The sequence below is a fragment of the Sinohyriopsis cumingii genome, chromosome 2 (assembly GCF_028554795.1).
Source record: "Sinohyriopsis cumingii isolate HCF-2022 chromosome 2, ASM2855479v2, whole genome shotgun sequence".
Taxonomy (NCBI): domain Eukaryota; kingdom Metazoa; phylum Mollusca; class Bivalvia; order Unionida; family Unionidae; genus Sinohyriopsis; species Sinohyriopsis cumingii.
In genome coordinates this window covers 14,262,590-14,280,572 of record NC_142962.1, presented here as the reverse complement: position 1 = coordinate 14,280,572, position 17,983 = coordinate 14,262,590, and the positions used below count along the sequence as shown (strand labels likewise).

Genomic DNA, 17,983 nt, shown 5'->3' with positions numbered 1-17,983 from the left:
TGTTCACTTGTTCTTAAGTTCTTGTTATAAACAGATAAACACAATTTTGATAATTCATTTCTTATGAACCTATTCATGTTATAAACAAAGGAACACAATTTTAATACTTTATTTTATTTGAAGAAATGTAACAAACAACAGTTCTAAATAATTAAGTCCTGTTACACAGACTTTGCTTAGATACCAGTTAGACCCTAGCTAATATTGATGCACTACTTTGATCATTTCTGTCATGCAGCAGTCATATTTAATCGATAAATAATTGATCATCGATCAGCTGGTGTAACCAATGATTGATCTTGAAGTTTCAACCAATTCTCAACACACACACACGATCTACTTTAGCTGAAGTTCTCAGAGTAGAAATACAGTTCAGCTAAGGTTACTCTCTGAGTCGAACATAGTAGAATTGCAATTCAGCAACATATGAAGTATCACTAATGTAAACCAAATAGCACGAAATTACCCTAAGATGGGCGTTTTTCATCCCAGGTTACCTTCTGTTACAACAACATGCACAGACCCTGAAATGGGTATTTTTCCTGTTATTTATATTTGATTTGATTTAGTTGTCTGTTTATAATTCAGAAACCAGTGAGTCAAGTAAACAAGTTTATATTTTTATCTTATTCTTAGAATATAATGATTGTATTTTGTCATGGTCATACTAGGAATATGTGACTTTAGATGAAAACAACCTCTATTTCGAAATTCTGGTTTTACCGGAATTGCCCAGTAGTCATGTTTAATACTGATGTTTATAGAGAATTGAGTCAGTTTGGGCTTAAAATCACTTGATGTCTAGATGTTCATTTTATTGTGACCAGTTTGGAGTTACATTTTAATTTTTATTTAAATTATTTGGATTCTAAAAGATTAATTCTTTTTCCTATAAATATTTGAGTGCTCATACAGAATTCTTGGATAAAGACATTTTTTTTTAAATTTCGGAATTCAAACACCGGAATATTATTGTTTGTGGAAGAACAAAGAACAGCACAATATCAGCTATAGCATACATCATCACCTTCCATTTTGGATTTTCATCGGGACTCGAATTCAAATTTCTTTAGAACATTTTATTATTAGGACTTCTAATTTAATAATTCTTGGATTATTCTTGGACTATTTTTGGATTTGATTCTTAAATCGTAAGTTCTTTTTTATCATGTTTATATTGTTTTTCCAGGGAAATAAATTATTTGTTAAATTTTACAAAGCTTTTTGTTTTGACTTTTTCTTTGTTACTGTTTATTAGAGCCTAAACATGTAATGTAAGATTACAAAATCTGCATATTGTTTATATTTCATTTATGCTTCATTTGCATTGGAAATGCATTAAGGATTCGTTTTGTTTGCACTCAGTTTGCTTTCCAGTCATGTTTGCATTTTAGATATCATCTGATTGTTTTTTATTTTTGGTCGCAGATATGAATTTTGATTTTATGTTTATTGCTTCTGTTCATTGTTTCCATTTATTTTAATTATTTTGAATGAAATTTCAGTGCATTCATTGAAAAGGGATTTTCTGGTTTTGAGTATGTTAAAGGGAGGGAACTTTGCTGTTATAGTGTGTCTTCTTGAAATAGTATTGATTTTAATAGACTTAAAAAATATATCCACCGCTGCAGTAAATGCAAGAATATAGTTGCTGAGTATTGTGAACAGATTTTATTTCTTTCTTTGTTTTGTTCAAACAAAAGTATTACAGATGCAACAACTATCATATCAATGGCTGCTGTTTAGTCGTACTCAGCAAGAACAATATCACAACCAGTAAGGAGTGATATATTGTCTGTCATTGTAAAGAGTCTGGTCCGAGTTGTCATTGTATAGAGTTTGGTCCTAGTTGTCATTGTAAAGAGTCTGTTCCTAGCTGTCATTGTAAAGAGTCTGGTCCTACTGTCATTGTAAAGAGTCTGGTCCGAGTTGTCATTGTAAAGAGTCTGTTCCTAGCTGTCATTGTAAAGAGTCTGGTCCTACTGTCATTGTAAAGAGTCTGGTCCAAGTTGTCATTGTATAGAGTTTGGTCCTAGTTGTCATTGTAAAGAGTCTGTTCCTAGCTGTCATTGTAAAGAGTCTGGTCCTACTGTCATTGTAAAGAGTCTGATCCTAGTTGTCATTGTAAAGAATCTGTTCCTAGCAGTCATTGTAAAGAGTCTGGTCCTAGCTGTCATTGTAAAGAGTCTGGTCCTACTGTCATTGTAAAGAGTCTTGTTCTACTGTCATTGTAAAGAGTCTGTTCCTAGTTATCATTGTAAAGAGCCTGGTCCTAGTTGTCATTGTAAAGAGTCTGGTCCTACTGTCATTGTAAAGAGTCTGTTCCTAGCTGTCATTGTAAAGAGTCTGTTCCTAGTTGTCATTGTAAAGAGGCTGGTCCTAGTTGTCATTGTAAAGAGTCTGTTCCTAGTTGTCATTGTAAAGAGTCTGGTCCTAGCTGTCATTGTAAAGAGTATGGTCCTACTGTCATTGTAAAGAGTCTGTTCCTAGCTGTCATTGTAAAGAGTCTGGTCCTACTGTCATTGTAAAGAGTCTGGTCCTACTATCATTGTAAAGAGTCTGTTCCTAGCTGTCATTGTAAAGAGTCTGGTCCTACTGTCATTGTAAAGATTCTGTTCCAAGCTGTCATTGTAAAGAGTCTTGCCTATGTTAAGCATGTAAATAATCTCAAGGAATTTTAGCAGCAACCTGAGAATAATTTATTTTCAAATTTGTTTAAAAATGCATTGTTTTCTTCAAAATACACTCCTCATTTCATTTATATGCATTCATTTTGCATTCCATTTGCATTTCTTATTTCACCAGTAAAATATGCTGTTTCTGGGTCTGTAGATTTGACTATTAGACCAGTGTATGCCAGATTATGGGTAATACCAAGCCCATTTGGCCCATTTCTTACCAGAAACGTCTGTACATTTGACTGTTAGACCAGTGTATGCCAGGTTATGGGTAATACCAAGCCCATTTGGCCCTTTTGTTACCAGAAATGTATGTACATTGTACATTTGACTATTAGACCAGTGTATGCCAGGTTATGGGCAATACCATGCCCATTTGGCCATTTTGTTGCTGGAAAAGGTTTTAAAAGGTTTGAAATAAAGACTTCATCTCACTGACTGATAGAACTATTTTCAACCACTGAATGCTGTTATTGGAAAATATAAAGATGTTTCTTGGTATGAAATGTTAAGTTACTGCACCACTTGAAACCTTTTAATTATTGCATTTTAACAAAATCTTTTAATTATTGCATTATAACAAAAGCATGATGATGTCTTTGTTTCATCAAGACAGTATAACCTGAGGAATTTAGCAAGATATTGACTATTTCTATAAGGGTAATTACAAGAATGTTGTGCATTTACATTATAAAACTTTTTGGATGAAAATAATTTAACTTTAATTTAATACAAATCCGAAATTTTAGAAAATAGAAATAACCTGCCTTACAAAAGTTCTGCACATTACCACGGTGACATGGCTGAAGTGGCCTTTCTTATGGTCTTATATATTTTGAAAATTTTACTCAGTATTATATGTACGAATTAAAGTTAAGTAAATAGTCTTGGCACAGTAAAAATGTTATGAATTTGTTCATACCTGTTTCACCATAGGTTTGAGGGACAGTTGTTGGTGTATTTTATTGTGGCATTTATGATCAGTTTTAGAAAAAAAGATAGAGAAGTTATTTGCTGAAAACAAGTGAATAACATATTTTGTTGAGTGGGTGAAAATACTAAAGTCTGAGCTGAAATTTATCTGTTATTCACTCATATCAAGCAAATTTTCTTATTATTTTATGCTCAAACGTATTGACTAGCAATATGTATAACAGATTGAAGTAGCTGATTTCATGCTGGATCATGCACAATGTCAGCGGTTTACCAGCTTTGTTCTGCTGTGTTTTATGAATATTCACATGAAAATCACATAAATCTTCCCAATCCAAAGTAAAACTTGACATTAAGAAGATAAAAAGAATTTACAACATGCTGGATTTGAAGTCAGTTGATCTTTAACAGGAAGCAGTCATACTTACTTGAAGAAAACAAAGTAGGCAGTGTCTGTGAACAATTTCAAATTTCCTGCTCATAATCTTATCAGTGTCTATTGACAAGCAGTGAAAAAAATTGTTTTTCAGTGATGATCTCCATGATGAATAGGATGTATTGAAATCAGTTTTATCCAGATCTTCATGATGAGTGGGATGTATTGAAATGAATTTTATCCAGATCTCCATGATGAGTGGGATGTATTGAAATGAATTTTATCCAGATCTCCATGATGAGTGGGATGTATTGAACTGAATTTTATCCACAGCTCAATGATGAGCAAGATGTATTGAAATGAATTTTATTCACATCTCAGTGATGAGCAAGATGCATTGAGATGCATTTTATCCAGATCTCCATGATGAATAGGATGTATTGAAATCAATTTTATCCAGATCTCCATGATGAGTGGGATGTATTGAAATGAATTTTATCCAGATCTCCATGATGAGTGGGATGTATTGAAATGAATTTTATCCAGATCTCCATGATGAGCAAGATGTATTGAAATGAATTTTATTCACATCTCAGTGATGAGCAAGATGCATTGAAATGCATTTTATCCAGATCTCCATGATGAATAGGATGTATTGAAATGAATTTTATCCAGATCTCAGTGATCACTAAGATGTATTGAAATGCATTTTATCCAGATCTCCATGATCACTAAGATGTATTGAAATGAATTTTATCCAGATCTCAATGATGACTAAGATATATTGTAATGAATTTTATCCAGATCTCCATGATGAATAGGATGTATTAAAATGAATTTTATCCATATCTCCGTGATGAGTGAGATGTATTATAAAATACGTTTATTTTATCCATATCTTCATGATGAGTGGAATGTATGGAAATGATTATTATCCAGATCTCTGATGTGTTGAATGTATTATAAAAATATGTGTATTTTATCCAGATCTCTATTGTTGAATGTATTATAAAATTTCATGTATTTTATCCAGATCTCTAATGAGTAGGATGTATTACAAAAATAAGTGTATTTTGTCTAGATCTCTGGTGAGTTGAATGTATTATAAAATTTTATTTATTTTATCCAGATCTCTGATGAGTAGGATATAATACAAAAATATGTGTATTTTATCCAGATCGCCATAATCTTTTCCAGACCATATTATAATAATATTCACAGCTGTCCGTTGATTAGAATAGATTCCGTTTGCATGAATTGACACATGAAGGAATACGGTAAACACAAATGATACAAGAGAATATGGTTATTCAGAGACAGCTGGGTGAGTGAGTCAAAGTAGATATAGTGGAAATGTGATGTATTTATTGTACATATGTAAAACCTGTCTTTATAGTCATCTCCATTAAGCAGTCACCTGCTTTGAGAGGCCATATTTTTCAAATCTCAGAAGTGGTTTTGTAAGAGAAGTTTGACTTTATATTTGTCATGATGCCATGAGAAGAAAATTTGAATTTTGGTATCTGAGACTTTTGTGCCAATCTGTTATTGTAGGTTGTTGATGTATTTCACAGGGATATCAAGTTTACAGCAGGAAAAGACCAGGTAGCTGGAGAGGACAAAGGTCATGTTGTGGAAATGTTGAAGGAGAGACTGGAAAAGGCAACCAAAGAGCTGAAACGACTGTCCTCAAACACGCTAAAGCTGGGTCAATCGTACATTGGGACAGGTAACTAATTATTTAAGAGAACCACTAGGCTGGGACAGTGAGATGGGACAGGTAACTTACTGTCTAAAAATACTCCATTCTAAAATACGGTGAATGTACTATTTTTTTATGATGTGCAGATTTTTGTGGATTTCATAAATTGCTATAAACCACAAAATTGAAGACCCAACTAACTACTATGTTTTTTCTGTGAAAACAATACAAAGCTTATTCCAATACTTGAATTTTGCCACCGATATAAATATGGTTTTGTTACCCACTAAAATAATTGAATTTCCAATAAATGAATACAAATACAGGTAACTTAAAGACTGCTTGAGATAGTTTGATACTGGGACAGATAATTCACTTGGTTACCACTTCTAGACAATTATAATCATATATTGGAACAAATAGCTCAGTGGATTATAACATAGACTACTATGACTCACTAGATTAACACACACTATTTATAACTCTCACTAGAATAATGATTACAGGCTATTAATAACTCACTGGATTAACACTTGTAGATTATTGTAACTCATTGGATTAACAGTTGTTGACTATTATAAATTACTGGATTAACACTTACTTGATATATAAGAGGTATCGAGAGTGAGAAAAACATGTATCTCCTTACAGGGAAATCAACAGGGAAGCCTAGTATGGATCATGAACTAGTGCGCCGTAAAGTAGAGAATGATGTCCAGGAGTTCTGGTTGTTCATTAGATCAGAACTAAATAAAATGAAGGGCTTGTCTGCAGGGAATGGCAATCTTCTGTCCAAGATTAACTCTGTGCTTTCTGACAGTGCTGGTTATCACAGGTAACTATAGAGACTCAGACATCGTTGCACATTTTTGTGATTACAACCAGTAATATGCTGAAGGTGAAACAATAATCGATTCCAACCAATAATATGGTAGAGAGGGTGAAACATTAATTGTTTCCAACCAGAAATGTGCTGGAGATGGTGAAACACTAATTGATTCCAGCCAGTAATAATGCTAAAGAGGGTGAAACATTAATGATATACAAACAAGTCATATAGATGCTTCCCAATAAGGTCACTAGCAGACGATATTCTGCCTATTTTACCTGGATGATGGGCAACCTGACAGTTTCTCATATATGTGACCACCAAAATTTACCATTGTTAACAAGGCACACTAAAGCAAGGTCAACTTATAAATCACAGATATTGATACTAACAGAAAGCTTGATTTACGTTCTGTTTATGTATATAATTTTCGTAAAAGTATTTCAAGATTCAATGAAATTATTTCAGCTTCCAAACACCATATAAAGTCGATGATAAATTTGCCAGCTGATCTCAAAATATGGTGGCTGATGACATCATTCAGGAACCATCTATTAGCGATGAGCCAGTCAGAATGCTATTTTGATGTCATTTGATGAAAGATACAGATATCCTGCATCATTGCTTTGTGCAAGCATTGTATGAGATTAGAACAGCAGTGATTGATTCATATGAATTTGTCAGTCTTGGTTGTAATCAGTTAATATTTTTCTCATCTGCCAATGTTGTTGTGATATTTAGAAATACACGAGGCATTTTCAGTTAAACTTTGTACTTCTCCAGGATATTTTTATGGTTACATAATCCAAAAAGAATAAGGGAAAAATCTTTCATGTACAGATATTTTCTTGCCATAATCACTTTTTAATTTCATTTACAAGAGAGAATTCTATGAATTATTGCTGTTACAGTACAGTAGATTACCAAACAAAAGCTACTAATATTGGTTATAAAAGTACTTTTAAGACAATGTATTGTACTCTCAAAACTTTACTCAGCCTCTAGCTCAACAAAACTTTTGATAGTTTATTACTTTAATTAGATATGTTGTTTCTGTGGATTGTAATAGCACTTGTAACACATTTTTGGGTATATCATCCTGAAGAGGAGCGAAATGCCATTTCAGTGGACAAAGGCAGCCAACCTGAGTTGGTCTGGACAGTATTGAACCTGTAGGCTTCTTGATTGGAAATCTGAGCCACAATAGCAATCTTCTTTAGAAGCTAGAGTCACTGGACTTAAAGATTTTTCAAAACTTTGTCTCCCATCTAGCCTGTTAAATTTCTTTAACACAGGTGTACCCTTGATGTCATATGTAATTTTGTGGTTTTTATGTTGAGCTTGAGTTTCTCTTTCAAAAACCTTTGAGACTTCTGAGCCAGGCATCTTGCACTGAATATGATTTATGAAGTAAACATCACATTCAGTTGCAACACAGACAAAACATGAAAAATCAAAGGTACAAAATCAAAAATGTACAAGTTGTAATGCTGTTATAATTTGTGTTCAGGTGTGGAATAATTTTTTAAAGTGAGGTTTTCAGACTTTACCATCTAATCCTTTGATGTTGCGATTAACTCTCTGACCACAATTACAGACTACTATTATCATCATTTTGAAGCTAGCTGAATTTCATAGACAAAGGACAGAAAGTTGATAATTTGTCTTCGTTTTCAGAACATTGACAAATGATCTAAAGTCTCTAAGCAGTGTGGACGGCATGGAAGAATGGAGAAATAATGAGTCAAGAGAACTAGGAGAGCTTATACAGAGGCGTTTTCACTACATACAGGTATTTATCATATGACTGCATCCATGTGAAATCTCATGAACCTGTTTCACATTTCACTGCAGGGGGAAGAAGAATATTTTTGAGCTACAGGCTCAGTGGTTAGTATGCCAGACTCATGACCGAAAGGGTGCAGGTTCTGATTTTACTATTAGATCACCCCATTTCATCTGTTATGGCCTGCATGGGCAAGGGCGTTCACTCCAATTGACATGGCACTAATAACCAACTGATGTTCTGCTCAAAAACATGGAATCAAAATGTTTCATAATTCAGTATTACACTGTGTAAAATTTTGTAATTCCATCACACAAGGTAATATTGTAATGTCCAAGGTATGTGTATGTAATTATAGTCATACCATTAAATGTAATTATGGTCATTCCATTGAATGTAATTATGGTCATTCCATTGAATGTAATTATGGTTGTTCCATTGAATGTTTGTAATTATGGTCATTCCATTGAATGTAATTATAGTTATTCCATTGAATGTTTGTAATTATGGTCATTCCATTGAATGTAATTATGGTCATGCCACATTTTATCTGTGTCCAGAACCAATATTGAATTCATATGGTAAGGTAAGTAATCTGATTATTCCTACCTGTGTCTTGTTTCCCAATGTCAGGTTTTAATTGTAGAAAGACATGTTGACTTAAGTGCATTATTACATGTACCACTACCGTTAATATTATATCATTATCTATCAATGCCGACGTTAACAGGAATGGGCTTAACAGTGTTATGACTGAGTTTTGGGCTTCACACAGCCATTGAGTGCTTCTATTTGATGATTATGACCAGATATATAGTCAAGATCATAACATGGTCAACATAGTGGATTGACTCAGAAAGAGAAATTAACCTTGAACAAAACAGGGTATCAGACAAAGATTAAAAAATCATGTGACAGTACATGTTATCACTTCCTTTATGAACAAAAAGTATTTGTCGATGCTACAAAAGTTTTGTCTTCATATTTAAATTGTAATACTGTACAGTTTGCAACATAGAAATAAATCATCACAAAACTTTTGACATATAATGTAAATGGAAAAGTATTACTTTAGAAGAAAAAGTCCACTTTAAACCACTCCCTCGATAACTCGCGCACATCGGGGTCCAGAAACATCGACCGCACTATAAGCGAGGGGCGAGTTATCGAGGGACCTATAAAATAAGCCCAAAACCAATAAAGTGATTGACGACATAACGGAAAAATAAGGGGGGGGGGGGGGTAGGCAGATTATACTGTTGAATACTCACTTTATAATCATTCTGAGATTAACTGTTAATAAATATCTCTTCATAACGGTGTACTTTATTATTTTCTCATAGGACAACATTAAAAATTTCAGGATAAATTACAGTATATTGAGGCAATCATAGAAAACATTATTCCACGTGGTTTCCGTTCGCTGAACATGTGTAACACTTCACACATTGTGTACTACGTCACTAAGTTTTATGTTGAATTGTATACATTCTAGTTTTTTTGTTTGAGCCAAATTAGAAGTTTTTTATACACAAAAGATCGACTCTTTTTTCGAGAAACAGTGTCGATCGAACGATAGATAGATAGATTTGAATGCGATAGAAGTAAAATGGACAACAAAAAAACAAGAGTTAATCAGTACTGACATATTTAATTGGTCTACAAATTTAAAACAACGTAAATTAGAACAAGTTAATACTTGCCGTTTGTGCCACGCTTGACAAATGTCAATTCACTTTTTGAAAAAATCAGTTAATTTTTTTGTGTGTGTTACTCCTTGGTTTCTCTGCCGCCGAGCAAAATCCCTCAGATTTCTCAACTGCATGAGCTTTACGTAGTCAACATTTTGGGTCTCCAGCCACCTTATGGCAATATCAAAATATTTGCTTCCTGTGCAGAGGGGTTGGGGTGCAACATCTGTGTCTGCATCACTTTCAACACTTGTGTTACTCCAGTTAGAATCGTCTTCTGCTGCAAATTTGTTCGCTATAGAAATAATTATAGTTTCATCTGACATGTATTCGGCTGTAGGGCAATCATTGTCAGCACAAATCCACTCCTCCATCAAGAGAAACGCCCATCTCAGGACCATGAGTCTGTACTAATTTCTCCCAAACAGCCTCGGCATTAATGACATCAGTTTCACTGAAACATTCGAAGTTGCTATCGTCGTCGTTGTCTCTGTTACTGTTTTGCTTTACGTCAAAGGCAGCTCCAAGACCCTTAATCCAGCACCCGAGGTCTCTTGTAATCGATTTTTTTTTTAATGCAACAAACACTTCCCCAAGATGTTGATCAAAACAAAGCCGGCATGTACATGTAATTAGGTTCTCACAGAAGTACTCACGGGTTTCGATGTGACGGTCGATTGACTCTTTTCATGTTTTCAATGAACAGACTATGTTGTGATTATAATGTTTAACACTGAAACGGAATTAAAGGATTAGAACGTGACTTTCACACAGGAAGTCGTTTAATTGGTGTTTATTTCATTCTCTGTTGCCACCTGTTAACATTTACCAGAAGTTTTCATTGATCGCTATTTCACCAGACTGTTTATTTACAGTATAATGACAACTATTTATCCTAAAAACTTACATAATATATGATATCTTTAAACAGAGGTCTCGCTAAGATTTTAAAACTGGGTCTTTCTGCCTCTGAATTCAATCACTAAATATCAGTATATTTTCTCACTCGGCCACCAAGTCAAAGCCTTTGAACTAGCCGCCTAGCTGTTGCATCATGTTCTTTTTTTTTTTAATGTACTCTTATGAAATAGCAACAGTACATCAAAGAGTCTTTCAGTCACTGAATTCTGTCATTGTAAATATCAGCACAGTAAACTGATCAACACATTTTCCCACAAAGCAGGTGGCTGAAACAGGACCGGCAAATCTTTGAATTTTCCCGCGCACCTATTACATGCGTACGGAGGACTCCAGCCTCAGTGATTTTCTGCGTCCCAGATCAAAAATTGGCGTCCAAATACGCGTAATTAAACGTTTTCGAGATCTCTGAAATTAATTCTTCTCTAGAGCTTGCAAATTGCAAAATATGGATTATATTTTTTTCGGGCATTAATCACCATTTTCGATTATAAAACGAGCAATGTATCAAGGTTTAATTTATCAATTCTTATCGTGATTTTTTTCATGTTCAGCATATTTTAAAGATATTTTAAATACATTTTGTCTGGAAAAAATCGGGAGCCAAGACGGACACCGCGTTATAAGCGGGATCGCGAGTTATCCGGGCGCGAGTTATCGAGGGAGCGGTGTATTTGGCTTGATGATGGCGGGGAGTATTCAAGAGTTCTTGCAGAAAAATTTGATGTCGGAACGCTCAAGTAACATCATAACAGATAAGAAGAATCCAGTGGGTAACTGGATTAAATGGAAAGAGAACAATTCTAAATGCCAAGTGATGTGTCTGCTGAGATTTAAATGACATTTTTGAATAGTTTTGCAATGTGCATGAAACAATATCCACTCCCATTTCACACTTAAGAATCAAGAACTATTAATATATGTTCACTTGAAATAAGTCTAAATGATACACCATTGAATGTGTGTAATTATAGTCATACCATTGAATGAATGTAATTATAGTCACACCATGGAATGTATGTACTTATAGTCATACCACTGAATGTATGTAATTATAGTAATACCATTGAATGTATGCAATTAGTCATTCCATTGAATGTGCACCACTGAATCTATGTAATTATAGTCATACCATTGATAGTATGTAATTATAGTCACACAATTGACTGTATGTAATTACAATTATACAATTGCAACTTCTCCGGTGGCCTAGTGATTACAGTGTCCACCTTGGATGCGGGAGGTTGTGGGTTTCATCCCCGGCCGAGTCATACCAAAGACTTACAAAAATGGTACTAACAGCTGCCTCGCTTGGCGCTCAGCATTAAGAGGTCGGGCTTGTGTCAGGACAATGTGACTGGGTTAGACATCATGCTACATGTCTGCGGCACGATGTCCCAGTGCAAGGCATCACTATAAACCTCCACATTGCAGACATCTTAGCAATATGACTGAAAAATTGTTAAAGCTACATTAAAAATCCAAATCACATTACATTACATACCATTGAATGTATGTACTTATAGTCATACCATTCAGTGTATGTAATTATAGTCACACCATTGAATGTATATAATTATAATCACACCACTGAATGTATGTAATTATAGTCATATCATTTAATGTATGTAATTGTCATCACACCATTGAATGTATGTAATTATAGTCATACCATTGAATGTATGTAATTATAGTCACACCATTGAATGTATGTAATTATAGTCATACCATTGAATGTATGTAATTATAGTCATATCATTTAATGTATGTAATTGTCATCACACCATTGAATGTATGTAATTATAGTCATACCATTGAATGTATGTAATTATAGTCACACCATTGAATGTATGTAATTATAGTCATACCATTGAATGTATGTAATTATAGTCATACCATTTAATGTATGTAATTGTCATCATACCATTTAATGTATGTAATTATAGTCATACCATTCAATGTATTTAATTCTAATCAAATCCATTCAATATATGTAAATATAGTCATACCATTGAATGTATGTAATTATAGTTAAATACATTGTATGTAATTATAGTCACACCATTTAATGTATGTAATTATAGTCACACCATTGAATGTATGTAATTAATTTCACCTCATTGAATATATGTGCATACTATTGAATGTGATTATAGTCTTACCATTGAATGTATATAATTATAGTTAAATACATTGTATGTAATTATAGACACACCATTGAATGAATGTAATTATAATCACACCATTGAATGTATGTAATTAATTTCACCTCATTGAATATATGTGCATACTATTGAATGTAATTATAGTCTTACCATTGAATGTATATAATTATAGACACACCATTGAATGAATGTAATTATAATCACACCATTGAATGTATGTAATTATAGTCACACCATTGAATGTGTGTAATTATAGTCAAATACATTCAGTGTATGTAATTATAGTCATACCATTGAATATATGTAATTAGTCAATTGTATGTAATTATAGTACCACCATTCAGTGTATGTAATTATATTCAACCATTCAATTTATGTAATTATAGTCATACCATTCAATGTTTGTAATTATAGTCATACCATTTAATGAATGTAATTATAGTCATCCCATTCAGTGTATGTAATTATAGTCATCCCATTCAGTGTACGTAATTGTAGTAATACCATTCAGTATATGTAATTATATTCAAATCCATTCATTGTATGTAATTATAGTCGGATCCATTCAATGTATGCAATTATAATCATTCCATGGAATGTATGTAATTATAGTCAAATGCATTCAATGTCTGTAAATATAATCACACCACTAAATATATGTAATTATTCTCATACCATAGAATGTATGTAATTATAGTTATACCATTCAGTGTATGCAATTAGTCAAATCCATTCAATGTAATTATAGTCAAATCAATTCATTGTATATAATTATTGTCATCCCATTAAGTGTATGTAATTGTAGTCATACCATTGAATGTATGCAGTTATAGTCATACCATTGAATGTATGCATTTATAGTCAAATCCATTTAATGTATGTTATAGTCAAATCCATTGAATGTATGCATTTATAGTCAAATCCATTCAATGTATGTTATAGTCAAATCCATTCAATGTAATTATAGTCAAATCAATTCATTGTATATAATTATAGTCATACTATTGAATATCTGTAATTAGTCAAATACATTCAATGGATGTAATTATAGCACCACCACTCAGTGTATGCAATCATAGTCAACCATTCAATGTATGTAGAGTCTCAGATTCGGCCAATGTGGGTATGTGAGAAAGCTTGCCTGTAGCTTCTCATGGGTTGGTGGTTCTTTCCAGGGTTTTCCCGGGTTCTTCCTCCACCATTAATACTGGCCACCATGTATAGCCTATCTTGTGCTGAAAAATGGCGTTAAACCCTGCAACAACAACATCAATGTATGTAATTGTAGCCATACCATTCAGTGTATGTAATTATAGTCATACCATTCAAAATATGTAATTATAGTCATCCCATTCAATGTATGTAATTATAGTCATCCCATTCAGTGTATGTAAGTATAGTCATCCCATTCAGTGTATTTAATGGTAGTCATCCCATTCAAAATATGTAATTATAGTCATACCATTCAAAATATGTAATTATAGTCATCCCATTCAATGTATGTAATTATAGTCATCCCATTCAGTGTATGTAAGTATAGTCATCCCATTCAGTGTATGTAATGGTAGTCATACCATTCAAAATATGTAATTATAGTCATCCCATTCAGTGTATGTAATTATAGTCATCCCGTTCAATGTATGTAATTATAGTCATCCCATTCAGTGTATGTAAGTATAGTCATCCCATTCAGTGTATGTAAGTATAGTCATCCCATTCTGTGTATGTAATGGTAGTCATCCCATTCAGTGTATGTAAGTATAGTCATCCCATTCAATGTATGTAATTATAGTCATCCCATTCAGTGTATGTAATTATAGTCATCCCATTCAGTGTATGTAAGTATAGTCATCCCATTCAGTGTATGTAATTATAGTCATCCCATTGAATGTATGTAATTATAGTCATCCCATTCAATGTATGTAATTATAGTCATCCCATTCAATGTATGTAATTATAGTCATCCCATTCAGTGTATGTAAGTATAGTCATCCCATTCAATGTATGTAATTATAGTCATCCCATTCAATGTATGTAATTATAGTTGCACCATTCAGTGTATGTAAGTATAGTCATCCCATTCAGTGTATGTAAGTATAGTCATCCCATTCAATGTATGTAATTATAGTTGCACCATTTAGTGTATGTAAGTATAGTCATCCCATTCAGTGTATGTAAGTATAGTCATCCCATTCAATGTATGTAATTATAGTCATCCCATTCAGTGTATGTAAGTATAGTCATCCCATTCAGTGTATGTAAGTATAGTCATTCCATTCAGTGTATGTAAGTATAGTCATCCCATTCAATGTATGTAATTATAGTCATCCCATTCAGTGTATGTAAGTATAGTCATCCCATTCAGTGTATGTAAGTATAGTCATCCCATTCAATGTATGTAATTATAGTTGCACCATTCAATGTACTGAAGCAGATACTTCAGCTAAATATAAGCATTTTGTGTCATTTTAAAGTCTTACATATGTGCCAAATGACATCTGTAAGAACATAATTGATTTTTCAGTGCCATGCTTTATTTTTTTTTGACTAATGAATTGAACATACATCCCTGTAAGGGGTTACTATGAATTTGTTTATTTTCAATTATATAAAAAAAAATTGCTTTTGTAAGGGAATTTTTTTTTAGTTTATTAAAAGGTTTAGGTTGGAGAAGGTTCCAAATGTTTTCATTGATGAGTAATTTTTCACTGGGCTTTTCAAACTATGGTTTGTATTAACCTTAAAATTATTGAAAGTTGCTGCATACAAATAAAAAGCAATTTCATGTCAGCTTGTTGATATTATGTATATATTGCATTTTGATTCTCTTTTCAAAACAAATCTTCAATAAGGGAAGATCTACAAGTATCATCCTCAGGAAATGATGTACATGACTGTTAGTATTTACGTAGCTCATTGCAAGTAAACTCGTGTATCTGAAAATCGTAGATGATGATGAGGGTATAGACTGGCTACTTTTCTAGACTGCTGTCAATTGATACAGACTACTGCCAATTGATATAGACTACTGGCCATTTTTGTAGATTACTTCCAATTTTTTTAGACTACTTCCAATTTTTTTAAAAACTACTGCCCATTGATATAGACTACTGGCCATTTTTGTAGACTACTTCCAATTTTTGTAAAAACTACTGCCCATTGATATAGACTACTGTCAATTGATATAGCATACTGCCCATTGATATAGACTACTGGCCATTTTTGTAGACTACTTCCAATTTTTGTAAAAACTACTGCCCATTGATGTAGACTACTGCCCATTGATATAGACCACTGCCTGTTGATATAGATTCCTGTACATTGATATAGGTCAGTGCCCATTTTTGTAGACTACTAACTACTGATATAGACAAATGCTCATTGATATAGGCTACTGCCCATTGATATAGACTACCACCCATTGATACAGACTACTGCCCATTGATGTAGATTACTGCCCTTTATTGCCCTTTTTTTTGTAGACTGCTGCCCATTGTTATAGACTACTTCTCATTGGTATAGATAGAGTACATTGATGTAGTGTACTGCCCATTGATGTAGACCAATGCCATTGATATAGACTACTGCTCATTGATATAGATAGGGTACATTGATGTAGAGTACTGCCTATTGATATAGACTAAAGCCCATTTAAATAGACTACTGCCCATTGATATAGACTACTGCCCACTGGTATGGACTACCAGTTATTGATATAGACTACTGCCCATTTTTAAAAAAACTACTTCCCATTTTTGTAGACTATTGCCCATTGATGTAGAGTAATGACCATTGATATAGAGTAGTACTCATTGATATGAGTACTGCCCATTGATATAGACCACAGCCCATTGATACAGACTACTGTCAATTGATATATATAACTGCCCATTGATATAGACTACTGTCAATTGATATAGCATACTGCCCATTGATATAGACTACTGCCCATTGATATAGAGTACTGTCCATTGATATAAACTACTGCCCATTTATATTGACCACTGCCCATTTATATACACTACTGTCCATTTATATACACTTTGACCACTGCCCATTTATGTACACTACTGTCCATTTATATACACTTTGACCACTGCCCATTTATATACATTACTGTCCATTTATTTACTCTTTGACCACTGCCCATTTATATACACTACTGTCCATTTATATACACTTTGACCACTGCCCATTTATATACACTACTGTCCATTTATATACACTACTGTCTAACTTTTTACACTTTGACTACTGCCCATTTATTTTCTATACAGAATCCTGCAGACTGCTCAAAAGCCAAGAAGATTGTCTGTAACCTGGGGAAGGGCTGTGGTTATGGATGCCAGTTACACCATGTGACGTATTGCCTGATGATGGCTTATGCTAATAAGCGTACACTCATATTAGAGTCGAAGGGATGGAAATATGCCACAGGCGGGTGGGAATCTGTCTTCCAGCCTCTTAGTAACACCTGCAACAGCTACAGTAGCTCCTCATACAGAAGTTGGGGTGGCATGAGTAAGTTCATTTTGACTAAAATTACAAACAACAGGCAAATAAACTTATAAAAATACAGGCAGACTTAGACAGAATTAATACAGAAAAATGAGAGTTGGCAGATTAAGAACTTTATTAATTTTATGAAATCATGAGCTGACCCAGATTTGCTGTAACACAATAACTGGCAGATTAGGGACTACACTACTGCAGTATCACTAACTATCAAGGATTTCTTTGTCACCCAGAAACTCAAAGACCTAGCAAAAAATTAGCCACATATGATGAAGACCCCTCCCCCCAAATTTATACTGTTTTATCCTTAGCAATCAGCGATGCTGTTTGATAGATCATGTTTTTCTGTAATATGGTTTATAAATATTAGCTTTACATGCGATTGTGCTA

The 17,983-nt window shown here is 33.5% G+C and overlaps 1 protein-coding gene across 4 annotated transcripts in view; it reads left to right on the top strand.

Moving 5' to 3' along the window:
* LOC149804363 (alpha-(1,6)-fucosyltransferase-like) overlaps positions 1-17,983 on the top strand; it is a 156,829-nt gene that overhangs the window by 99,543 nt on the left and 39,303 nt on the right. For all 4 annotated transcript variants that reach the window (XM_089939453.1, XM_089939425.1, XM_089939435.1 and 1 more), the window contains 4 exons: positions 5,562-5,716; positions 6,341-6,524; positions 8,196-8,310; positions 17,356-17,599. In XM_089939453.1, coding sequence (XP_089795579.1) covers positions 5,562-5,716; positions 6,341-6,524; positions 8,196-8,310; positions 17,356-17,599 — 698 coding nt within the window. The remainder of the gene's footprint in view (positions 1-5,561; positions 5,717-6,340; positions 6,525-8,195; positions 8,311-17,355; positions 17,600-17,983) is intronic.